The sequence below is a fragment of the Lemur catta genome, chromosome 7 (genome assembly GCF_020740605.2).
Source record: "Lemur catta isolate mLemCat1 chromosome 7, mLemCat1.pri, whole genome shotgun sequence".
Taxonomy (NCBI): domain Eukaryota; kingdom Metazoa; phylum Chordata; class Mammalia; order Primates; family Lemuridae; genus Lemur; species Lemur catta.
This window is the reverse complement of record NC_059134.1, coordinates 22,099,057-22,125,006: the sequence shown is the minus strand read 5'-3', so window position 1 is coordinate 22,125,006 and position 25,950 is coordinate 22,099,057. Positions and strand designations below refer to the sequence as shown.

The 25,950-nt window shown below is 50.3% G+C and overlaps 1 protein-coding gene across 5 annotated transcripts in view; it reads left to right on the top strand.

Moving 5' to 3' along the window:
* The window catches only part of TMPRSS4 (transmembrane serine protease 4), a 35,173-nt gene extending 9,438 nt beyond the window's left edge, over positions 1 to 25,735 (top strand). The window contains exons 2-14 of one of the 5 annotated variants that reach the window (XM_045556381.1): positions 6,092 to 6,125; positions 10,036 to 10,149; positions 12,976 to 13,128; positions 14,182 to 14,311; positions 17,089 to 17,190; positions 18,147 to 18,187; positions 19,974 to 20,133; positions 21,175 to 21,341; positions 22,718 to 22,816; positions 23,043 to 23,185; positions 24,445 to 24,501; positions 24,585 to 24,734; positions 25,174 to 25,735. In XM_045556381.1, the coding sequence (XP_045412337.1) occupies positions 6,092 to 6,125; positions 10,036 to 10,149; positions 12,976 to 13,128; positions 14,182 to 14,311; positions 17,089 to 17,190; positions 18,147 to 18,187; positions 19,974 to 20,133; positions 21,175 to 21,341; positions 22,718 to 22,816; positions 23,043 to 23,185; positions 24,445 to 24,501; positions 24,585 to 24,734; positions 25,174 to 25,185 (1,362 nt within the window). In that variant the 3' untranslated portion in view covers positions 25,186 to 25,735. Of the gene's footprint in view, positions 1 to 6,091; positions 6,126 to 6,966; positions 7,019 to 10,035; positions 10,150 to 12,975; positions 13,129 to 14,181; positions 14,312 to 17,088; positions 17,191 to 18,146; positions 18,188 to 19,973; positions 20,134 to 21,174; positions 21,342 to 22,717; positions 22,817 to 23,042; positions 23,186 to 24,427; positions 24,502 to 24,584; positions 24,735 to 25,173 lie in introns of those variants that run through there. The other 4 variants (XM_045556380.1, XM_045556382.1, XM_045556383.1 and 1 more) reach the window with 4 other exon arrangements.
* Positions 25,736 to 25,950: the final 215 nt, after the last annotated feature.

Genomic DNA, 25,950 nt, shown 5'->3' with positions numbered 1-25,950 from the left:
GGCTGGTTCCTTGGGGCTTCTCTGAAACACACTTAATCTTCACTCCATTTCACACGAAAGCTGCCTTGGGTCTGGGTTCCTCATCTCTCAGCGGAAAGGGAAACAGGACCCTAAGTGTCCATTTGCCATTTGGGGCTGAGCTAAGCCCAACCAGGAGTTTCTCCAAGATCTAAAACAGTGTGTGGGGTGGGGGGCACTAAGGGAAGGAGAAGGAGGTGAGAAAGGCAGAAACCTAATGGAAGAGAGAGGGAAGGAGAAATGCTACTGTCAGTAAAACCCCTCCCAGGTACAAAGCCCTGCAGTTGGCCGTTTTCCCAGTACGTTCTTTGCGGGAGGTCTCTTACCCCCATTCATGGACAACTTGCAGAGCTAGGAACTGGTCGGTCTGCCTTCAGACCAAGGCAGGACTGGGGAGACACTGGGGCAGTCTCTGCATGCTGCCTGCGAGCTAATCACATGCGACAGGACCACATTGCAGGGGAGTAGACATTCAAAAGGACGCAGCACAGCTAATGACGCTTACCCAGATGGGTTCCTGAAACTGTGGGGAAGTGAAAACGGCGGTCCACTGAGTCCCGAAACCTGGCCCCCAGAGCTGGATGTGTTACTTACTTGCCCTGAAGCCACAGAAGTATATGAGCCACGGTTTCCTCTTCTGTGAAATGGGGATCATTTCTCAGGGTTGTTCCAAGAATTAAATGGGATAGCATTTATGAAAGAAGGATATTGTAAGCTATATAACAATACTCAACTGCAATAGTCAGTGATTCTGTCTCCACATGTTGGTCTTAGATTAATGTCTCTGCTGCCAGTGACCAACTGAGCAGCAGGAAAAGAAGATTCTCTGAGCTAATCGGGCAATGGCAGGTGTTTTTCAACTATCGAACATCCACCCACTTCTACCACCCCACCTCACCCCCTATGCCCTCTGGCTTGGGTCCTCCTGGGCCCTGGGGCCCTGAGCATTTCAGCCTTTCCACTGTACTCCAGATGCCAGGAGCTTCCTTCCCAGATGAGCCCAGGTCGGACACCAGCTGGGCCGGATCCAAGCGTCAGGGTTCTGCGGCAGACTGAGTCAGCAGAGCAAACATACCTGCCCCAGCCAACGGCCCAAACAAAAAGGCAATGGCCAATGCCTGCGCTTGGGCTGGGCTGGGCCTGGTTTGCGGCAGTTGTGGCCAGGGGCTGAGTTCAAGTTGGGGTTAAACAAAGACATCTCCAGCAAAGCAGAAGGAAGCACAGCTGGTCTATGGTGGCCTCATAACTTCCCTCTTCTCTCTACTAACTCCAGAGCAAGACGCTTCTGTCTGGCCTCAGTTTTCTCATCTGAAAATGAGGAAGTTGCCTGGGATGGTCTCTAGAGACCCTTCTAGCTTTTGCATCCTGTGATCGTGACAGGGACCCACCACAGTGATGGGTACCAACTCTTTCTCTGAATTCTACCAGCACCCCATTTGCTCCTTTCCTCAGCTCAGGATTGCTTCTAGGCTAAGAGAGGATGCAGCTGGCCATAAGTCCCTGTTTCTATCCCGCTCAGGAATGTCATTGACACTGACGGTCCCCAATAGCCACTCACAGGCCTAATATGCACCAGCCTCCCTGCCCATGGGCCCGGATAACCACGGCCTTCAGCAGCTCCCCTTCCCAGAAGTTTAACAACCCATCATGTCCAAACTGTCTGTGTCAGAGATGTTTGCCAAAGAGCTTCAAGAAAAGCCAGAGAATGAGCCACTGAATGGAAGAACCCAGGCAGCATGACAGTAAGGGCAGATCCTGGTAAGGACAAGAGTTTGACTTCCTCAAAGCACTCAGCATAGCCAGGTGACAGCTTTTTTAATTTTCTCTTTGAACCTTGGGTGCATAGCATTGAATGAATCATAATCTTTATTCATGACACTTTTCATTGGTGGTCCCTGCAGGGCCCATTTGTAACTTACTAGCAAATTAGTTGGTTTTAACCATGTAGTAAAATGTAGCTTCCATAAACCCACCACCCCAACGAAAGCTAGAACCTAACCATAACCTGCATCGAGCCATGAGATCCCCCTCCCATCACACACACACCCACGCTCCTGCTGAGGTAGGTGGACACATCACTTTGTTTATTAATTCAACAAATATTGACTGCACATCTTTGACAGCCTGGAACTGTGCTAGAAGCCCCCTGCCACAGTCAACGTCACCCTGAATCCCATGTCCATCATTCCCTTTCTTCTTTATGAAAAAGATTCTGTACTATATGTAATCTTTTGGGACTTACTTTTTTCCTTAATATTAAATTGCCAATGTCATCCGTATTATTTTTGTGTTGCTGTAGTTCATTCGTTTTGACTGCAGCATAATATTCCATTGTGTGACTATACCATAGTCAGCTTCTTAAAAGCTGGCCCGAGATTGCGTCCTAAAACAGAGACATGTTCATTACTTCTTTCATTCAACAAGTATTTATTCAGCACACACTATCATGCATTGTAGGAGGCATCGGGGGTGTGGTGATTAACAAGACAGTCACAGTCCCTGTCATTCTAGCTTACAGTTTTGATTTGGCCTATTTTTTTCTCTCTTTTGTTTTCAAACAGGTGTGGAATTTGTTCCACAACCACTCCTCAGTGGATTGCAAGTGAAAACATACTGGCCACTGTTGGGCGCTGGGGTCACTTCAGCTCAGGGGTGAGGAATCCAAGGCCCCAGAGAGTGCAGATTCTAAGCCTCCTGTGTTCCCTCTCTGCCTCAGCTTCTAGCACAATTCTGGGCCCATCAGAGGTGTGCAGTCAATATTTGTCAATTCAATAACAAACAAAAGAAACTTGCCCTACCTACGGAAACGAACGCAGGCATGCACGCACAAGTAGACTCAGTGGGAAAGAGTGAATGGACAGGAAAGGCTGGCTGGATGCTCTTAGTGTCCCTCCAGCCAGGCCCTCCCCCAGCCTCCCACAGCTCAACAAACACCCTCTCACCTGCTTAACTAAAACCTAAGTGCATCCAGTTCGTGGGCGAGGCCTATTGCCTGTATCTTCCAAGGATACAGGTGGAGTCTGTCTACCACCAGCCTCCCTCTGTCTGCTCATGTCCTCACATTGCTCCTGCCATGCCAATCTCTATTCTGTTCCTCCACCCCCCAAGCGTGTTCCTGCCTGCTTGGCTCCTTCTTGTCATTCAAGTCCCAGTTCAGGTGTCACCTCCCCAGAGAGGCTCTCCCTAAACACCCAGACCCCTTCCCTCGACCTCCCACTCTGGGTCTCCATTCAGGCACTGTCTCCTCTCACCTGTTACTCTCCACATAGCACCCACCACTCTATCTTTTCTGGTTTACCTGTTTAGGGCCCATCCTCCCCCTCCACAGGCCCCCCCCCCCTCCCCTGAAGTGCGAACTTCTAGCGGGCAGGCCTTCAGCTGTCTTGTTTGGGCACCACTCCCATTCTTATGGGATTATTTCTTAATTGTCCTTGGCTCCTCCTGGAGTAGTGCCTGGCTACACTCCACAAACATTTGTTTAGTTTAATAATTAATCATTTAATGCTACCCATCCTGGTTTTCAGACAACTGGCATCAATCCCTTCCACCCTTGACTTGACTGAGTTAGATGAACGGACTTTGTAAACTGTTTCATGCCCATCCTGTGTGAATCACTGCTGGTATTAATGACCACCTGACTCCAGGCACAACGGCGCAGAGCTGCCTGATTCATTCTCATCTTCGGCCTGGAAACAGTCCCTTGCCTCCAGCCCTGGTGACGGGGGAGGAGAGACAGCTAAGAACCAGCCACAGTGCAGAGCCCAGAGTTCAGCCCAGTTCACTGTCAGTCACTGAGTCTTTATTTGGTCCAAGCACCATGCTAAACACCAAGGGGACAAAGCCAATGAGAGAGAGTGGCTAATACTATTATTACTTGTCAACTAAAAATAAAATTTTAAATTAAAAAAAAAAGAAAGAATCAACCAAAAAATAAAGAGAGAAGGAAAACAGTGGCTGCCCATCGAGAGAAGTGCTGTGATAAAGACCTGCACCAAGCGCTGCCGAAGGTCAGAGGATGGGAGGGCGAAGGGAAGGGCACGCCATTGTGAGCCTGGCACTTCCCACCAGATAGCTCGTGCAACCTCACAGGAGCTCTTGGAAGGAGGTGACATTTTTCCTTCTTTACAGAGGATAAACCTGAAGCCCAGAGAGGTTAAGGACCTTGCCTGACAGCACGCAGTAGATAGGAGGCAGGGCCTATATTTCAGCTGAGCCCCTGCAGACTCCAGAGCCTCCACCGGGACACCCATTCCCCAGTGTCACTGAAGGACAAGGCTGGGCACATCCCTCCAGCAGACGCAGGCTTGTGTTTGGGAGGAAAGGAAGGAGTTCACCCTCCCGATTTCTGTGCCCCCAGTGCTTAGCCGCGGGAGCAGGCAGCACCCCAGGACCCCTCATATCTAATCTAGGACACCCACCCAGGGGTTAGAAGAGGTCCTCTCACTCCCAAGCGGGACTGGAAAATTTCCCGGCTGGAAATGCTCCTCCCCCGGCCACCACCAAGGCCGGTCATGACCTCAGAACAACAGGGCAGGCACGTCCCTGGGTGGAGGCCTAGACCATGGGCAGAGCTGCTGCTCACCCAGCCCAGGGACTCCAGATCCCATGCCGGACTGGGAAAGGGAAGAAGGAGAAGGAAGGTTTCTGGGAGGCCCGACAGAGTGAGGGAAGGGTTCAGAGTGCATGAACCTGTACAGCATGCTCCCCTTAACCTTTCCCAGGAGCCTTTGTGTCAATGGCTCCTGCGTGTGACTCTATGGGGCTGTGTGTGAGCTGAGTGCACATGTGAAGTGGTGTGAGCAAGCGGAAGTGCCTTTGTGTATATTTGTGTGCATGTGTCCACGGCGACCTAAGACGACACTCAGAAGTACCAGTGTTCTGCTAGGTTTCTGTTGTTTGTTTTATTAGGTACAGCACACATGCAGTAAAGCAATCAAATCTAAAGTCTACCACCCAGTGAATTTTTACACATATAAACACCCATGTAACCAACACCTAGAACAGATCTAGAAGTTTTCCAGCATTCCAGAAGGCTCTGTTGTGCCCCTTTCAATAACTGCCCAACCTCCCTAGTGGTAACCACTGTTCTGGCCCCTATCGCTATAGACTAATTTTACCTTTCAAACAGTATATAAATGGAATCATACAGAGGTGTACATTTTGGTATCTGGTTTGTTTCCTTCATCATATCTACAAAATTCATCCCTGACATTGTATCTAGCACTAGCTTACTCTTGTCTATTGCTGAATTATATTCCATTATATGAATATACCACAATTTATTTATCTACTCCACCAGTGATTGACATTTGGGTTTTTCCAATGCTTAGCTATTATGAATGAAGTGACTATGACCATTCACATACAAGTTGTTTGCTAGGCGTGTGCACTTCTTTCACTAGGCTATATCCTGGGGAAGAACTGCTGAGCCATAGAATCATAGAATAGTCACATGTTTAACATTAGTAGATTTAGCCAAACCATTTTCCAAAATATTTGTACCAATTTACACTCCCACCAACAATGTGTGAGAGTTCTAGTTGCTTCATATCCTTATCAACACTTTGTATTGTCAGTCTTTTTAATTTTAGCCATTCTGGTGTTTATGTAGAGATATTTCATTGTGGTTTGAATTTGCATTTGCCTGGTGAGAAATGATATTAGTCATCTTTTGGTACTCATTTAGCTCCTTGGGTATCCTCTTTTGTGAAGTGTCCAAATTTTTATAGAAATATAATATCTATAAAAATAGACAAATTTTTGTCAAAAACAGACAGTAAAGCAGCATCATCTTGAGGAATTCAGCAATACACACAACCACCCAGCAACCAGTTGTTTCTACAATTGCTAACTAGTTGTTATAATTAATAAACTAGTTGAACCAGGTCAAATAGGTGCCAAAACCTAAAGTTTTCATTTTGAACCAATTATGTGGCTATCACAGAGCCTCCCAACTGAGATTCAGCAAGGAAAAGGGAATGCAGGCAAGAACCGAGAACCTCCCCTGGGCTGCCAGCCCCAGCCAGAGAGGTCCCCTTGCTCAGCTCATTGACTGTTTCTCCTTCAATTCCAGGAGCCCGGCAGTGATCAACCCCTGAACAGCCATGGTAAGCACAGGTCCTGCTTTCCTTTGTCCACCTCAGCCTCTGAGTTTCAGTTACCAAGTAGGTCCTAAGCCACTCTTGCCTGGCCCTCGCCAACACCACCAAGTGCTAAGTGCTGTGGGCGACACCCACCCACACTCATCCACCCATCATTCAACAAACATATTAGGGAACTGCAAGTCCTAGGATTCATTCTAGAAGCAGGAGGCCTGGTCTCTAGGGAAACAGAACCAACAATCCTAAAACTCCAAGAGCAATGATTCTCCAGTTCACTTATTCAGTTACTCATTCTTGTATTCATTCAATCAGACTGTAAGTGCCTGCCATGTGCCAGGCCCTGGGCTCGATGCTGGGCTATCACAGTAAATAAGACAGCCAAAGTCCCTGCCCTCATGGAGTTCATGGTCTGACCATGCTGCCAAGGAACAAGCCAGACAAAGGCATTTTAACTGGGAGAAAAGAAAATAGCAGTGTTTGCCTGATATACAAGAAAAAAATAAGTTAATAAATAGAATGATCCCAAATTTCAGGGTTTTTTTCCTTCTATTACATTTTCTTAAACCATTGATATCCACTCCTGATAGCTGGCTGGATCAGCAAAACAAATGAGCAAGGAAAAATTAATATGAACACATCAATAAGAAAATGGCCAAACCCGCTTACTTTGACAGCTTATTTATTTCCCAGTTCAGGGTCATTAGTTAATAATGATCACAGGTGAGGTAATGTTGGACAAGTAAAATGGTGCAGACTTTGCACTTTGGAATTTAATACATCAATAGGCCATGGTGTCCCCAGAGAACACCAGAGTTCCCAGTGCTCCACCACCTGAGTAAGCCTGAGAACTACTGAACCAGAAAACAAGCTGAATTTGCCACCAATGCCTGGCGTAAAAGGTGCTCGGGAGGGAAACATCAGTGCTGCTCACGTGGGCAGGGTTAGTGCCATGGGTCAGGCCCTGGATGAGAAAGCTGTCACAAAACGGGGAGCAGCAATGAGGGTGTCGGTGGTGGAGGGAAGAGCCAGAGCTCTTCAGACTCAGAGGTAAGAACTAATACGGGTTGTTGGAGGACCAGGAAGGGAACCTGCCTACGCAGAGCTGGGGCTTGGGGAGGACTCACGATGCAAGTCCATTTGGCTAAGAGCGTGGCCAAATTACCCTGGCTTTGAAAACCTAGAGGACAGTGCAGTCCAGATGTAGGAGTCATGGGAAGCCCTTGTAGGCTCTTGAGCAGGAAGTGACAGGAAGAAGGCAACCTAGGCCGGGCGCGGTGGCTCACACCTGTAATCCTAGCACTCTGGGTGGCCGAGGCGGGCAGATCGTTGGAGCTCAGGAGTTCGAGACCAGCCTGAGCAAGAACGAGACCCCGTCTCTACTAAAAATAGAAAGAAATTATATGGACAACTAAAAATATATATAGAAAATATGAGCCGGGCATGGTGGCGCATGCCTGCAGTCCCAGCTACTAGGGAGGCTGAGGCAGGAGGATTGCTTGAGCCCAGGAGTTTGAGGTTGCTGTGAGCCACGGCACTCTAGCCTAGGCAACACAGTGAGACTCTGTCTCAAAAAAAAAAAAAAGAAGGCAACCTTCAGGAAGCTCTGTCTAGGGGGAGGGGGAGGACAGGCTGGAGGCAGGAACAATGCAGGCAGGGAGGCCGTGCAGAGCTCAGTGGGTTCCTTCACTTAAACTAAGTATGAAAATCCTTCGCCTCCTGATGGGGGAAGCAGATCCTCCCTGAGAATTTCCGGGAGGCAGAGCCATTGGGCCCTGGACACACGGACTCAGGGCTCCCAATAGGTCACTCACTCCCCAAGAAAACAAATCAATCTCGTGTCCTCCGAGGTAGGTGCTCAATAAATAAATCATGCATGAATGAACAAAATGTCACCACAGCCGTGGCCCCAGGGAAGAGTACAATTCTGAACACTAGCTGCTGAAACTTTAAAAGCAATAGAAGCTAACATTATTGATAAACCATTTTGTGCCAGGTCCTAATAGTTTACAGGCAATACCACTTCCAGTCCACATTCCCAGTGCCTGGCCTCTGCGTCCGAGGTTAAAACTCTCTTTGGGGGAAATGCTAAGTTTCCTAAGCTTTCCCTTATCAACAGATTCATTAATATCAGCATTTATTGAGCACCAGTCTATGGCAGGATGCCATTCTCTGCTTTTGAAGCGCTGAGGAAAGGAATAGAGACAGACACGTGACTAACCATCATTCGAGGCACAATAAAATGAGATCTGCAAGAAAGATGGAAGGGATGCGCTTAAGAGGACGGAGGCAAGAGCAATTCATTTGTTCCTTCAGCAAATAGTGATTGATTGCCTGCTAGGGGCCAGGCACTGTCCTAGGCACCAGGGACTCAGCTGTGAACAAAACAGACAAAAAGTCCTATCTTCATGGAGCCTTCATTCAGGCAGGGGTGGGAGGAGACAGAAAATATACAAACTACATAAAATATAGAGGATGTTAGAGATCACGAGCGCTTTGGAAAAAAAGAAAGCAAGGAAAGAGGATGGGAAGCGTTGGAAGATTTCATTTTAAATAGGGAGGTCAAGGAAGGGCTCACTCAGGTGACAATGATGACAGACTGGGAGGAGGGGAGGGAGAAATCCAAGTGCAGACGAGGGACAGAAGAGCCGGCCTGTTTCTCCCCAGGGTTGCCAAGTGTCACCACAGTTCCTGCCCAGCTCTCCCTGCAGAGAAGTCCCCATGGCACCGCCTCAGCTTATTGCCCACAAGGAGTGGGGACTGCGGAGAACCTACTTCTGATACTTACCGAGAATTTAACCTTTCAAACCCTCTCCCATGTCCCATCCCCGGGATAACCACGAGCGATGGACAGCGTGGTCATTATTACCTCTGTTTTAGGCGGCGAGGGGCTCCTGTCTGGTCTCCCTAACCCCAGACTCTTTGTTCCAATCCATGTCCTCGCTGATGAAAGATTCACCTTTCTAAAATTAATTTGATCCTGTCTCTGCGCTGCGTGAAAACGTCCGAAGGCCCCTCACTGCCTTCAGGATAAAATCCAGGCTCCGTAGCGAGGTGCTGGGGAGTCTCCACAGACGGGCTCCCCCGGCCCGGCCTCCCCGCGTGCTTTGCTCCCCGGCATTCGGCCACTCCGGCCGCTCTGGCTCCCTCCCTCCCTTCCCTGAGCTGGGCCGGCGCCCCCCACATACCTTTACCTGCATTTAAGCGTTACATCCTTTTTTTTTTAAAACCTATCTGATCACAAGCTTCCATAAGTGCTACATCCTGAGGAAGCTCTTGCCAGTTCACTTCTGACGCCGTCTCCATTATAGCTCGCATCCTCTTCCACCTGGAGGAACTGCCGTCTGTGTCCCTGTTGCCTCCTCCCTCCGACTGTGATCTCCTTAAAGACAAGAACTTTGCTGGGAACTCGCTGTTCTTGGGATTGAAGTGGAGGTGGGGCTGTTGGGTGCATTCATTCGTTCACAAGTATTTAAGCTTCTACAAAGCACTGGAGGCCCCTGTCCTCCTGGAGCTTATAGTTTAATGAAAAGAGAAGTCAGGAGGTTAAGAAAAGGAGAAGTGACAGAATGGTGAATGGGTGCATGCTGAAGTGTGTGCCTGAGGGGGTCGGACCTCTCCCAGGGCAGGACAGGGGGCAACCCCCCAGAACAGGCTCAGGCAGGACAAAGGGGAGGTGGCCTGGGCTGGCAGCTCCTTTGAGGGGTGCTTGTGAAAGACTGGTGAGTGAGAGAAGGCGGGGAGAACATGTGCTGATGGAGCTGAGCCTCATCTGCAGGAATAACCTCCCCAGCATGAACTAAATCTGTCCCCAAGGCATTCCTGCCACAGGCCAGAGGGTGGGAGGCTGTGGGCCATGGCCAGGGAGTCCCCAAGTGCTGACGGCGTGCTCTTCCCCCTGCCTCATGTCTCCTTGCAGATGCCGCCTGCCTGCGCAAACCCCGTACCCGTCTGGAGACCTTCAAGAAGGTGGGGATCCCCATCATCGCGACACTGGTGGGCCTCATGGCCATCGTCATTGTGGCTGTCCTCAGTAAGTGACAGCCCCTATCCAACTTTCATCCCCTAAGTAAATGCAATGCCCCCCGCCCTTGCCCCCTCAGTGGGGGGCATTGGCAGCCCCCCCTGACCTTTACCCCCTCAGCAAGTGGCAGCCTCCACCCCCACTCTCACCCTCCCACCCCACAGTCATAGGCATAAAGCTTTGCAGGAAAAAAAACACATATCCACATGTATCCACCCCCTGGTTTGAAGGGAGCTTTCTTCTAAGAGCGAAAGAGGGAGATGAACTCAGCCCCCACCTGTCCCAGATGGCTTCTACCCCAGATGCGCACAGTGGCATATGTTACAAACCCACGCAGCAGTTTGCAGGGGCAGCCACGCCCCCTGCCTCCTTCCCGTCTTCTGCCGATTGACAGCTGAGAGGATCTGAGAGGCCCCACTGACTGGAGGAACAGGGGACGTTTCTGCTATGGGCAGGGAGAGAGGGGAGGCACCAGACCACCCAGGCAGACGCACAGACCACCCAGGCAGACGCACACCTCGCCACCTTCAGCCACTCTTCATCGTGGCCAGTGCCCCAGACCCAGTGTGATTGTGAGCAGGTCACTCTGCCTCAGGCCCTCATCTGCAGTAAAGATTAAACTGAATGAGCAGTGCTGTGGGTCCCCTTGGCTCCTATCTCCTGTGGCTGAGTCATTGTCTTTATTCACCCCACAGTCACAGTGGGCTCCTGACCACAGCTTTCACAGCAGGGAGTAGGGCACAGGGCACCAGAGTAGGAATCAGGACACCTGGGACGGATCCTGGCTCTGCTACTTGCTGCTGGGGTGACCTTGAGTAAGTCCTTTGACCTCTCTTACCCTCAGTCTCCTCACCTGTAAAATGTCCTGCCTCCCTCAGAGCACTTTCACCAATGAGATAATGTATGTAAAGCATCTGGACAAAAAACAGGTTTTGCAAAAGAATGTGTCATCAGGCAGCATGCAGAGATGTGACCCAGCACACGCATTTGCTAACTGGGACAGGGCTGTCAGGAGCTTGCTCTTGCAACTGTGGTGGCATTTCCACCGGCAGGAGCCACTGCCTCGTCGGAGGACGCTCAGAGAGATTCTGATCCAACCCTTCACTCTGCACAAGGTCTGAGGCTCAGGGAGGAGATGTGGCAGTCAAGGACAGGGCTGAGACAGGACCCCTGTCCCCTGATTGAGCAGGTCCGTCTCCATCTCATGGCAGTGGAAATGCAGATCCACAACACAAATGCCACTCAAATCCCTGAGAGCCCTGGACAGTGTGAGCTGCAGGTCACACCCCAAATCATTTCTTCTTGACCTTGGCTTGCCCAGCGTGCCGGTGGTTTTGCAGCAGCAGCAGACTTGCCATCCTGTGTTATTCAGACTCATATTAAAGTGAGCTTGCTTTCTCTGAGCATATGCCCTGCCACAGTGGAGAGAGACGGGGCCAAATTCACCCAGAGAAAGCTAGGCAGGCACTAAAGCATAATTTAGAGCTGGGTGCTCCCTGTCCCAGACAGCCCTGCATGGCCTCCATGCCCTGAGCCCCCCAGATTCTGTAATCAGAGGTGGTGACACAATCCTCCCTCCTGGGCTAGGCCCCTCAACCTTTGTCTTTGGGGTCTCAACTGGTGACACTGTCTCCCAGCTTTGTCCCAAGTGGATGGGGTGACTCTGCCTTACCCTGGCTCCTGATCACAAACAAAACTCCAAATATCTAGGTAATATCTGACCTGCTCCTTCTTCCTTGCTTCACTCAAACCAGGAGTATGGGAGTCGGCAGATCATACCTTGAGCTCCTTTGGGGAGTTAGACAGATCCTGCTGTACCATATAAGCATCATGTGCCCTTCAGAAATGAATCCTGACTCTAATTCTCAGTTTCCCCATTTGTAAAGCGAGTTAATAATGACATCTGTCTCCTAAGGCTGTTGTCAGGATTGCATGAGGAAATGTAGGGAAAGCTCCCAACACAGTGACAAGTGGGGACCATCATTACATTTACTGCCACCACTCTTAGGACCAGCCAGGGGTGATGTGGGATTAGAGCGGGGAACGTCAGGCCAAGAGGTGTTCAATTAAGAAGGAGGAGTTCCTTCCTGCCAGTGGTGCTCAGCTGTGAGTCTTCACCAAGGAGAAGTTCTGAAGTATCTGTTCTCGGGCTTAAAAACACTCACTGCGTCCCTACCAGCCCGAGATGGCAAAGCTGCAACAGAATTTGAAGGCAGCTGGCAGAATCTAAAGATAGCAGGCAGAAAAACAAAACAAAGCACCAACTCCTAATGGGGTTTTCATCCAGATAAAAGCGCCACACTCTAGAACTATGCTTGATAATTATGAGACACTGTCACAACTATCAGCTCACTACATGTTGTCAACAGCCCTGTGAGGCAGGTATTATCATCCCATTGTACAGATGAGCAAACTGAGGACTGGGAAGGGGAAGTGATTGCACAGTAGGTGCCAGAGCCAGGACTCAGAATTGGGTCTTTGGACTTCAGGTCCCCTGTTCTGTCTCCTCCTCTGTTCCTAGAGGGCACTGACCACCAGTTGGGGGTAAGAGGCCGGTAGGGCCTGTTTCTAAATTTCTCCCACACACGTTATCTCTCTTGACTCCTCAGCCGTCTCGCAGGCATGGGACCGGCGTTATTACCCCCACTTTACAGAAAGGACCCGGAGGCTCAGGACCGAATCTACCTACTGCCAAGTGGCAGAACAGGGCCTGGATCCCACACCTGCCCGTCTCCAAGCCCAGCACTATCTTCAGGAAAGCACAGCCTCTCCCTGCCCTGGGCTGCCTGCTTGACTCTCAGCCCTCTCTGCCCCCTCCCTGCACTTGCCTTCCAGTCAAGGAGATTCTGGAGAAATATTACTTCTTCTGTGGGCAGCCCCTCCGCTTCATCCCAAGGGTGCAGATGTGTAACGGGGAGCCAGACTGTGCCTCGGGGGAGGACGAGAAGCTCTGTGTCAAGAACATCCCTGAAGGGCCTAAAGTGTCTGGTGAGTCCGGGGGCTGAGGGACAAGAGAAGTGGCCACAGCAGGAAGCCCACGCAGGCCCCGTGGTGCACCCTAGAGCACGTGTCAACTCGCTTGTCAGTTTCTAACCCTGTTGTACAAGGTTCTTGCGGTCAGGAAGGACCATGCCTGGTCACCTTTAGATCCCAGTCCTTAACACACAGCAAGCAGTAACTATCTGATGATCAAATGTGGCCAGAGGGGACAGGAAGGTATAACTGAGCTGCCCCAATCCCTGCTGTGCCTGGGTGGATTTGAGGCAGAGGGCTAGACTGGATGATCTTGGGGAGTTCCTCCTTTCTTTGAGATCTATTTCAAGGAGTGTAGAAAAGAGACCAAACAGCCATTTAACCAGCTGTTCATTCGTGCTTATTGTAACATGCTATGTAACAGGGCCGAGCCAGGTCCTGCAGAGAATATGAGGTGTTTTGAGCATAAACACCATGTTCTTTCTTGGACTGGGCTAGCCCAGCCTGATCCACTTGGTACTTCGGCTCTGAAGAGAAAAAGATAGCCCAGGAGATGGGTGATGGGGATTTCGAGGGGCAGGGCTGAATGACTTCCTGTGTATTTTGCTCTTTCATTATCAGAAGTCAAATGCCTGTGGGCATCTACTGGCAGTGGCACTTCTCATGCCCCCTCCCCTCTGACTTTACATGGAGAAGGACCTAGGTTCCCTCCCTGAGAAGTTTCCCCAGGTGGGGCAAGTCATGTGGACCGTGGTTAGGTGACCATGTCCTTCATCAGCAAGACTGATATCTGTAAGACAAAAGGGGGCGCTATTATTCATTGTGCCAGGGCAACAGGTCAAAATGGAGATTGACCCTAGAACATTTGGTCACCCTAGATACCGTCAAAACAAGGCTCAAACAGACAAAGCCAAAGGAAGGAACTTCCCTTGATGTTGAAAGTGTTGGTGCTCTGTGGTGCCCCCAGTTCTGGGTGGGGGAAGCTGGGGCTGGGGTCATGGTGAGTTCTGCAGGGGCTGGGCCAGATGCACCCCACCCTCCAGCTGACCCAGGTTCTTGTCCTCCCAGTTCGCCTCTCCAAGGACCGATCCACCCTGCAGGTGCTGGACCGGGCCACAGGGAACTGGTCCTCTGCTTGTTTCGACAGGTTCACAGAAGCTCTGGCCCAGACAGCCTGTAGGCAGATGGGCTACAGCAGGTACCCAGCCCAAGCCTCTGGAGGCTATCACCTTACCCCTGCGACCTCTTCTGTCCTTTCTTCCTCCTTCTTTCCTCCTCTTTCTCCTTTCCTTCCTCCCTTCCTCCTTCTTTCCTAAAACTACAGGCATTGGAGCCAGGCAGAACTTTTGGATCCCAGTGCTTTCACTTACAAGCAACATGAAGTTAAATTTCTGCAGCCTCAGTTTCCTCAAGAGTTACTTAGGGAGCAAGGCATGGTGGCGCACGCCTGTAGTCCCAGCTGCTCTCGAGGCTGAGGCGGGAGGATCGCTTGAGCCCAGGAGTTTGAGGCTGCTGTGATATATGATCATGTCACTGTACTCCAGCCTGAATAATAGAGCAAGTCCCTGTCTCTAAAAAGAAAATAAGTTAATTAGGGAAAATAATTTCATAGGATGATTATGGGGTGCCAGTGAAAATATGTATGAGGTCCCCTCCAATACGCATACACACATACACAGAGTTCTAGCTTCTATGCGGTCCTCTCCTTGCCTTTATCCTCAATCCTCACTCCTTCATCCTGACTTTGCAGTTGTTCCTTTCCAGTAAAACAAAGCCTAATTTACTTATCGAAAGTCCCGTGGGTTACAGTTTAGTTTAAGGGAGGCTGATTTCGTTGGGGCCCCATCATCAGCAAGCCCAGCTCTCTCAGCAAATTTCAAACGCAGTTCCAAATCTGGAGTGGATGAAAAGGTGTATAATTATAATAAGAGTAATTAGCATTATGGATATTTATATTCATTTGATCTTGGCAGACAACCAAAAAGGTAGTTATTAATATTATACCTACTTTATAAATAGACTCAGAGAAGGCAAGTAACTTGCTTGGGTAGGTGCTGGGAGGTAGAGGGCTAGAATTTGTGCCTAAGACCCCTAATTCCTGGGCATCAGAAGTTCTAGTGCCTCTTTCTCCAGGTGGGGTAATGCTCTCTTCTCGTGGAGCTTCATCTATAAAGGAAAGGGAGATAAGACAGCTAGTCCCTCAGAGAGCCTAACCGGAGAGGATGGAAAAGAACCTGCATTCAGTTGCAGAGTGGGATGACCTATCCCTGGCAGGCCCCAAACTTCTTCAGGGTTCTAAGAAACTGGACCCAGAGATGAGGCAAAAACAATAACTACTAGGCAGGCATCACCAATCAATCACAGACCTCTCTCCCAGTAATCCCTAACGCAGCCTCAAGGTCCTTTTTCAATAAATGCTCCAGGAAGCCATTACAAATCGATCAGACCTATTTGCCCTCCTGCTCTGCTTATCAAGCTTCTGCTGCTCTCGACCCTCCATGGGGTGCAACTTCTAGCACTGTCTAGGAAGGACACCCTGCCACCTTCATTTTAAAAAGAGCTGGAGAAGGCACACCCCGCACCTGCTGTCCTCCTCTCCTACGGCCACCCCAGCCCAGCCCCACTGCAGCCAGCCCCTCCTCCCCACTGTAGTCCAGTCAACTGCTGCATCAGCTGTACCTAGTGCTGCAGGCTGAGGCTTGATTATGAAACCTGGGTGTCTCCAGGAGTTCTTAAGGTGGTAGGCTCCTGGAATTTCTGTCCTTGCAGAGCTCACTAAGGCACCAAACCACCTGGCTCCAGTCCTCTACAAAATCAAAGTTCATCAGAATCCTTCACCAGGATGTAATTGGTGAACAGTGGTTAACTTTCCTGGCAATGCCTGTTTCCACCTTATCCCTCTTCTGGGTCTCAGATTTCTCTACTTTCTTTCCTCCCCCTGGACTGGATGCCCTTCTTGTTCTAGGATCGCAAAACCAAAGTGGGGTGGACCCTAGGGATCATCTGGTCCACCCATCATTTTACAGAGGAGGAAACTGAGGCTTGAAGAGACCCAAAGAAGGAATGTGACCTGCTCAATGTCACACATCAAACTAATGTCAGAGCTAGGACAAGAATTTAGTTCTTGAGGGCTCTTAAAACAGACTCTGATCCTCCTGGGTCCAGGACCTGGATCCACCCCAGTAATGCCAGCATTCCTGCCTGAGAATGTGCCATTCAGCCAATGCCATGGATTGACCCAACCCTCCATGCAGAGCTTGTACTAGCATGTACTAGCATGGTTGGGGAAGAAGGAAAAGATTTGGAAGAGGCAAATTTAGTAAAGGAATAATCAGAGAGATGAGCTTAATCAGGGAAGGCTTCCTGGAGGAGGGAAGACTTAAACTCAAAGTTTGAAAGAAGGCAAGCACAGGTTAGCAGAGAAAAAGAGGGAGGGTGATCCAAGGGAGAGAAATGTTTGTCTGGATTCATACGAGGACTGATCTAGTCTTGTCCTATCTGCAAGGAGGCCATAAGTGTAACCCCACTATCAAAGTCGGACCAGATGCCTTGTTTGGAAAACTGAATATCCACATCTCCTCCAAGGTGAAAAGGGAGCTACCCTAGGTCCCTGTGCCTCTTTGTTCTCCCTGCTATGAACCAGAAGAGACTGCTGGGACATTCAAAATAGGGATAGAACTGGGAGTTTGAAAGGGGGATCCCTAGCATTTCTCCAGAGCTCTGGGTTCAGGACAAGGAGTCCCTGCCTGAGAAAGCAAGGCCACGTCAGCACTGAGTCTAGGGCTGAGTCCTGGGGTGCCAAGGGAATGCTCCTTATTGTATAGCAAAGCGGGCCCCACCCTCTCTGAACAAGACCACCTCTACTGCCCTGCCGCTCTCCACCATCCTCTCTCCTGGGAGTAGGGACTACTCCTACCATCTTGTTCTAACCTCCTGCCCCAGCTCACAACTCTCTCTCCCTCCTGATATGAGCAGCAAACCTGCTTTCAATGCTGTGGCGATTGGCCCAGACCAGGAGCTGAATGTTGTTGACATCACAGAAAACAGCCAGGAGCTTCAGGTGCAGAACTCAAGTAGGTAAGTAAGAGGACATCATCTGGCCTGCAGAAGGCTAGCACATGGAGTCTGCTCTTAGGGCTGCAGCCAGCTCACCCTGAACAGACTAGCAGCAAGAGGGATGTAAGTCAGACTACTGGAAGAACTCTTAGCCAGGCAGATCATTAAATGCCAAGAGCTATAGAATCACATCTCTGATAGGTTTTCTGTGTTGATTTTTTAAATACAATGGACAGCTGGACAAAGTGTGCTGTCCTACCCTAAGGCAGAGGGATGGATAAAGTGACCTTTCCATCAATCTGAACAGTAAAACCAAGTGTTTTTTGCTAGTGCCTTAGGTTTCCTAATAAATTTTCCAATAAGCAAGATTCCAAAGGTCACTTGTCCTTCCCCACCACTTACCCAAGCCAGAGTAAGACCTCTCTACCTGCCCAATGCTCCAGGGAAGGGACTCCATGGCCCATTGGTGGCCTACTCATATGCCTCACCACGTGATAGAGCACAGCATCTTGATGAAATCTGTCATACTGCAGTACAGTGGCTCAGAGAAGATTCTGGCTTCTTAGCATTCAGGGTTATTGCTGAGGGCTGCTTGAATAAATCTTGAAAAGGACAGGGTTGGTAGCAGAATGATCGTTAGCCTAGAATCCCATAGAAATACCTTCTTCTTGCATTCGGAAAGTCATCAGTACAGCAAACTCTGTTCCAGGCTCTTCTCCCTTCCCTTTCAGGCTGCCAGAAGCCAGGGTTAGGCTTGGAGGCAGGCAAGGCCCAGCACGTAGTAGGTGCTCAACAGTGAGGATGTTGAATCAAATCTAATTGAAGTACATGTGCTGTTTCTAGACAGTCCGCATTATGCAGGTTCCAGATTTCCCAGGTATTGGGAGGGGACTTGAATTACCAGTACTAGAAGGCCTGGGTCACTCACTCAGCCAAGAGAGGAGCTGAAACCACAGGTCCCTTTGTGTCTCTTCCAGACCCTGTATCTCAGGCTCCCTGGTTTCCCTGCACTGCCTGGGTGAGTGTGCCCCAGCTCGGAGTGTTCGGGGCCTGGGCCAGCAACGTGTGGGGAGGAAGGCCTTCATCCTTTTCCCCAAATCTCAGACTCCAAGTTTCGCTCTGTTTTGGTCCAATCTTACTACTTCAGTCCTTGGGCTTGTGGGTCAATGCTCCTTCTCATGGTTGATGTTAAGAACTCCCTTCTCCCATCTGCACACAGCCCACGACCTAAGCGGGGACCTGAGAGAGAGGGGTAAATCGGGAAAGGGCGGAACTGGGCCTCCAGCCCTTCCCACCCCTGGTCAGGGCACATGTAACCAACCTCCTTTGTCACATCAGCTCTGGTATCCAAGATCAGATTATCCACATTCACTTGAGCAAACATTCATCGAACAGCTAGAATGTGTCTAACTCTGTCAGATGCCAGTTGGGAGAAGAAAATACCAGACGTGTAAAAGAGCTGGCCACTGTCCTCCACTGAGTAAGAGAGAGATGCAAGACAATATGTGGGAAGTGCCAGACCGAGTGGCAGTCACCATTGACGTGCTGCAGAGAGAGCTGGACAGGGGTCAGAAGACCTGGGCACCCATCCCATTCACTTCTAGTGTGACCTTGAGTAATTCACCTGACCTCTCTGAGGTCCATTTTCCCAACTTTTAGTCCATCTGCCTCAGGGGACCCTCCTAGCTCTAGCAGAGCAGGTAAGAAGGGAAAACTAGCACTGTGGCCGGGCTCATCCCCCCAGCTCCATGGAGAAGCACTAAGCCGGGCCTGGAAGGGTGGCCAGAAATTGCAAAGCCCAAGAGAAGAGGAAGAAGGTCGCATCACTGCCTGCACAGTGTGGCAGGGTATATGCTTCCCTGTTGGATGTTAAGACTTTTAGTCATTATCATGTGACCCCTCCCCACAACACCTAGTGTGTGGGATCTGACACGTCAAAGGATGAATAAATGACTAACGAACAGCCACATCATCTGAGGTGCTGCACAGAGTAGCCCTGAAGGCACAAAGCAGCTGAGTGACAGGTCCTCCCTTGAGGAGTCTCTGTCTCACAGAGAAGACAAGGCCTGAGCACAACCTCATCAGAAAGCTGGCCAACACCCTGGCAGGCTATGAAAATTCCAGAGCGGAAAACCCCCAGGGATTTGGCAGCCTGAGGCTGTGCCCAGACTAAACACTGAAAACTGAGCCTGTAGGTGCCAGCGTGGAGGGACCACGTCTGTCTTTCTGTCTTGCCCACCACTCTCTCCCTGCACCCAGTACTGCCCGGAGACACGGTAGGTGCTCGGCACAGATTTGTTGAATTAATGAATGATATAGATAAACAGGAAAAGAGAGAGCATTTCAGAAAGGGGCAGCTTCCTTGATCAAAAACAGAATGACTTTTAGGGAGCTGCAAGGAGCTTGTGGGCGTCTCTTTATTGTTACTCAGGGGGAGTGGCTGGGGACACTCCCCCTGGGCAGGGCTTTTGTAATTTTGTGTCACTGTTTGGTTAGAAGGTCATGAATTCCCAGCACAAAAGACACGCCCATGTTCACAGTCTAAACTCCTAAACATATCCAAAACCAAAAAAAAAAAAAAAGAAGAAGAAAAAAGGAGTAAGGAGAGGGAAATTTGGGAAAAGCCAGTGGTCTAGGACACTCAATATCTTCCCATGAATAATTCAAAAATGGCCTGGTCCTCCTCCACCTTCCCGCCCCAGCCATAGGGGCTGTGCTCGGGGTGGATGTTAGACCCCAAGGGGAAGCGGCCCCATCCCGCAGAGCTTGACTTGCTGCTTTCTCCCTCCTTCCACTGAGTCCAGCCTGTGGGAAGAACCTGAAGACTCCCCGGGTGGTAGGCGGGGTGGAGGCCTCTGTGGATTCTTGGCCCTGGCAGGTCAGCATCCAATACAACAAACAGCACATCTGCGGGGGGAGCATCCTGGACGCCCACTGGGTCCTCACGGCGGCCCACTGCTTCAGGTAAGGCCCATGGGGGCGGGAGGGGGGCCGGGAAGGGGCAGAGCTTGGGGCCCTGTCTCCTGACACCTACCCCCTCCTCACTCTGCCCTGGAGACCACTGCCAGAGTGTGGCCACCCCAGTGAGACACTGGCCGTGATGCCCTTTGTTAGGCACTGGGGGTCTGAGCAGAGGGTGCTGGACATCAAGCCAAGCATGACCTCTTCCCAGTGGGAGCCCGTCAGCTACCAGGTGTCCTCACCCCACTCCCACGTTGTTCACTCCACAAAAGCTCTTCTGCTCTGCCTGGAGTCCTGAGAACTCACTCTCTTTTTGCCAGTCTTCCAGGAAGTGGTTCCAGGATCTAGAGTCATGGCCACTCATGCATTATGTCCAGAAACTTAAAAAAATTGAAAAGTATAGATTCCCTATCAGTCCAGCAGAGAAAGGCCTGGCCAAACCCCTAGGAAGGGCCACTCCCAGGCGCTCTTCACTTTTATTCATTCATTCATTCACCATCTAATGAGCATCTACCCAGGTACCAAGCACCAGATACGTGCCCAAGTGCATTAGACCCCATCACTGCCTTCAAAGAGTTCATGGTCTAGGCCAGTGGTTCTTAACCTTGTTTTAAAAGTCTGGCAAGAGCTGTAAATCCCTTGCTTGGAAGACACCCCTACACACTAAGCTGTGTCTGGCATGGGGAGAAAGACAAGCACAAAATGTAACTGACCACAACATAAGTACCAAGTGAGTAACACAGACAACGCAAAGGGTTGAAGCAGAGAGTGCTGGGACCCCAGAGCCCAGGCATTGGAAAGATGGCTCTGGGGTCCCAGCCCTCCTGGAAGTTTCCTTGGGCAGGTTTCACTGAGGAGAAAGAATCAAATCTCCCTTGAGAATTTGGCTTCTGGTAGGTGAGTCTTCAGACTGCCTCTTTTCCACCATATACCTCCTGGGGCAGCGACATGCAGCACCCCAATCCCAGGGCCCCGGGGACCCCGCCTTTGGCAAAGCCTCCTCATGCTTGGCTCAGGACTGAACCCAGCTGTCTCTGCCCGCAGGAAGTATCTCGATGTGCCCAACTGGAAGGTGAGGGCTGGCTCAGACAGACTGAGCAGCTCCCGCTCCCTGTCTGTGGCCAAGATCGTCGTCATTGAGGTCAACCCCATGTACCCCAAAGAGAAGGACATCGCCCTTGTAAAGCTGCAGTCCCCACTCACGTTCTCAGGTGATACGTGGTACCTGGGAGCACAGCCTGAGGGTCACCTGAGCCCCTTACGTCAGGTTTCACTCCCACTCCGCCACTAGCTCACTGAGTGCCCTTGGCACATCATTTCTCCTCTTAAGACCTCAGCTCACCCATTTGTTTCTGACTATTACATCAGCCTAACATCACCAATGCCATGAGGCCCCGTTGAGCTGTCAGCTAACACCCCACACCCTCCCCTGTTGGAGATCCTTCCAAGGTCTGTTTTCTCTATTTGGAGCCCCCCAAGTGAGAATCGTAATCCAAACTTGGAGTTGCACAGGACCTTTTGAAAAGATCCTCCAGTTCATTTCTCACCCTTGACCCATGTCCAGGAGCCTGCATGGTATCCCTGCCAAGGGGTCATTGTGCGCCTGGCTGCTCTCCTCCGGGGACAGAGAACTCCGTACTCCTAAGGCAGCCCACAGAATCTTTGAACAGCTGTTAGATGCCCCGTGCATAGATTGAATAGGATTTCAATCAGCATTTCCCACTGTGGTTTCCACAGGACATTGGTCCCTTAGGGAAGAGAACATTCCATTGTCAAATAAATTTTGAGGGGGGAACATTTTCATACTAGAGCTCCCTTCTTGGAGCACATTTGTTTTTTAAATGTATAAGACGTTTTTAAAAAGAATCTGTTTAATTGTGTTTAACCCACATTTTCTAAATTATTTAGCCACAAAATCCTTTTTTTATGCCACTTCTCCCAGCATCCTACAGAACAGGTGTTATAGATACTCTGGTATGAACCCTTTCAGGGGACTTAGCTGCCGGGCTCTCCTGAACCCCAAGTCTGTTTCGAGATTTGTGCCTGGGATTTGTTTTAATCAGGTATGGTAAGGCAACAGACCTTTGAGAGAAGAGTTTATTATTTAAAGTTCTTGAGGGAAAGGGACATACCTCGCCAGGCCACACAGTGCCACGTGGGGAATCACCTGGGGCAGGCGGGAGGGGAAAGTGTGGCTCGGAGTCACTGCTGTGGTTTCCATGGGAAGGCCTCGACAAGGTAAGGCGGGCAAGTTTGAGCAAGCGTGGGATTGGATAGTGTGAGGAATTCTCTAAGCTATGGAGGTTGGTCTCTAGTGGTCTGGTACCTGGTCCTGGAGTGATTTAGAGCAGGGAAAATATTGGCTTGGTGTGTGAGAGTTAGGTAAAGAAGGTGGTTGGGGGTGTGAGCTTTGGATTGGTTGGTTTGCATATTAAAGGCATGCTCACATACAAGTTAGCTGCAGGAATTAGCTAATCCAGTCTCTCCCAGACCAGCAAGATCCCTACGATCACAAACCATCATAAAATACAGAAAATAAAAAACATGATTAATACAGGATCTCCCTCTTCCTCTCTGCTCCTGGCAGGCACAGTCAGGCCCATCTGCCTGCCCTTCTTTGATGAGGAGCTCGCTCCAGCCTCCCCACTCTGGATCGTCGGATGGGGCAATACGGAAGAGTATGGAGGTAAGTTCTGGGCTCAGGACCACAGGGCAGGAGATGTCCTTGTTTGAGGGAGCAGCTCTCCCAGAGGTGATGGGAAGGAGGACCATCCTTCGGAAAAACCCATCCTGGAGGACCAGGCGCCAAGGTGCCAGGCAAAAAGCAAAGTGGTTTGGTGATGCAGAGAAGTAACCTAAGCTGGGGAGTTCGAGGCAAGAATGGGAATGTAAGTATGTTTTCAACCTCCCAGGGAAGATGTCTGACGTACTGATGCAGGCATCAGTCCAGGTCATTGACAGCACAACGTGCAATGCAGAGGATGCGTACCAGGGGGAAGTCACTGAGAAGATGCTGTGTGCGGGCAGCCCGGAAGGGGGCGTGGACACCTGCCAGGTGGGACCTCTAAGGATCATGAGAAATTCTATGAATAGGGATGTAGGTCCTAGAGAGACGAGAAGACCCAGAGGCTGAATGCCCAACGTGTAGTCTTGCATATGGCAGGCACTCAATGTGTGATGACGGGAGGAAGAGCGAGAGGGAGGGAAGGAAAGAATACAGTCAGATAAAGATATAAGAATGGATGGGGGCTGGGTATGGTGGCACACACCTGCAGTCCCAGCTATTCAGGAGACCGAGGCAGGAGGATTGTTTGAGGCCAGGAGTTCAAAGTTACAGTGAGCTATGATCACACCACTGCATTCCAGCCTGAGTGATAGCCCCATCTCTTTAAAAAGAAAAAACAGATGGACGGATGTAGACAAGCAGAAAGATTTCAAATGTCTACTTCATACACGAAGATGACATTACTCACCCTCCTCACACACCTTTACTTCTCATGATCTACAGGATTATAAGCCCTTTGAGGGCTGGACCCCAGGTCTGTTTTCTCTGTGACTGTCCCCAAACTGCTGCACTGCACTAGGAAAAAACTCCCTCATGCTGGATGGACCATGGTTTATGTCTCCCCACCCTACCCTCACTGGCCTTCAGGACAGCTTAGCAATCCCTGTGCCTGCTCACTCCCCCGCATAGTCAGAGGATCTCCTCAGCCATTTTCATTAGAACCCCCAACCCTGCTCTCACCCCTATTTTCATTCACTAAGTTAGTTCGTGCAAGAGGTATGTCTTAGTCATCTCTTGTGTGCCCTGCCCAAACATGGAGGGCTTTGGGGACAGTGTCAGCCCTCAGAGAGCTCACGGTGGAGGTGGTAGGATGCATAAACAGGCAGGTAGGCTATCGTGTTATTGGGTTCAGAGGGAGGAAGCCCCAGGACCTATAAGAGCCAGTAAAGACCCCAAATAAGTGTACTTTTCACTACCTTTTTCTTGTTATTTTGTTACCTGCTTGTTTGCTGTCTCTCTCTCACCCCATTTGATTCTAAGCTTCCTGACGGTAGGGATCTTTGGGGTGTTTTTGTTTTTGTTTCCATTAGTTGAATCCCAATTGCTTAGGACAGTACCTCACACAAAATAGGTATTCCACATGTGGTTAAATAAATTTGGGAACTACTAGGTTAAACAAAGACAACCAGGCTTCCTTACTGCACCCCTCAGAGCCCTCAATCTGCTAGTGTGAGTTGTGAGTCTCTGGGAGAGGGCTAACAGCACACCCACAACTTCCTTGACCCCAAACAGACCATTTTCCCCAGAAGGAAGAGCATTCCAGGGTGCAGGAGCAGCAGGGAGCCCAGGAGCGCACTGGGACACAGGTGGGCCAGTTCAAGGAGGGGAGGAAGGAGAAGCCCAGCCCCTGGCCTGCCCTCCCAGCAGCCCCTATTCTGGCCTCTCACAGGGTGACAGTGGAGGGCCCCTGATGTACCAGTCTGACCAGTGGCAGGTGGTGGGCATTGTTAGCTGGGGCTACGGCTGCGGGAGCCCAAACACCCCAGGAGTGTACACCAAGGTCACAGCCTATCTCAACTGGATCTACAGTGTCCGGAAGGTAAGCATGAGTTGGCCCTACCCATTGTCCCCTCCCTCCCTTCCTGTACCCTGGGGGTACCAAATCATCCTTAGGTTTGATCTAAATGGCTCTGACACCCCTTTACATCCCAAATACTTTTCACGCCCAGCAAGCAACAGCCTGAGATTTCACCATTAAGGCTGAAATTAGTCAGGTCAGAGATTCCAGTTAAATGCAAATAGCTTAGGGCATGGAACACACCAAGCTTTATTTTCTGGCAGAATGAGACTCTGAGATCCTTTCCAGAGAGAAGATTCAGATAAGGAAAAGGGTAGAGAGGCTTATGAGACTTCCTGGCCCCTAGAGCGTAGGGAGAGAAGCAAAGAGCTTCAGGAAAAGAAGACTAATTTTGTACATGTCACTACTTTGCCAGTTTCAAATCATCTGACTTTCTCTTCATGGGTCTCTTTTATTCCAGGCTGAGCTGTGATGCTGCTGCCCCTCTGCAGTGCTGGGGGCTGTGTCCCCTGTGCCCTGCCCGCCTAGGGACCCCCTGAAGTCAGACACAGACCAACGGCCCCCTTGGGCACACGTCTCCACCCACACCTCAGAATTTCTTGGAGCAGTAAAGGGTCTCCCTTCCTGTAAGAGATCCCCACAGCCCAGAGGCACCCAAGGAAGTCGGCAGCCCCAGGCCAGCCACCCCCTGGTGCTCCCAGCATTCCAGGGAGAGAGGCAGCCCACTGAATGAGCCAGCCTGTGGGCTGAGATCTCGGAGGCATCGCTAAGCCAAGAAGGAACTTTCCCACTCTACTGAGTGGAAGTAGTCTCTCTCGTGAGAGCTCAGATCACCAAGGACTGGAGTGGAGGAGGAAAGGGTCTGAGCCAGCCCTCTCCTTCTCCACCCATCCCCAAGCCCACCAGAGCAAGAAACCAGTTGTAACGTAAAATGCTCGGTCCCACTGTAGGCCACTACTGTTACCTCCTGTTATTATTATTACCTCTTTGGCTGCTGTCATTAAACAGGTATGTGAAATCTTTGGCATAGGCTGGCTGGGCTGCTTGATAAGAACTGAGCTCAGACCATTGAACCTTTATTCTTTGGCCTGGGGAGAAACAAGTCCAAGGGAGGCAATTGTGTCTCAAAATAGAGGCAGGAGGAAGAGGAAACATGGAAACCAGATCTACTGAGTGGCGGTCACAGTGAGCTGCAGACTGGGGGAGCCAGAGTGAGCAGGTCTCATTCCCACACAGG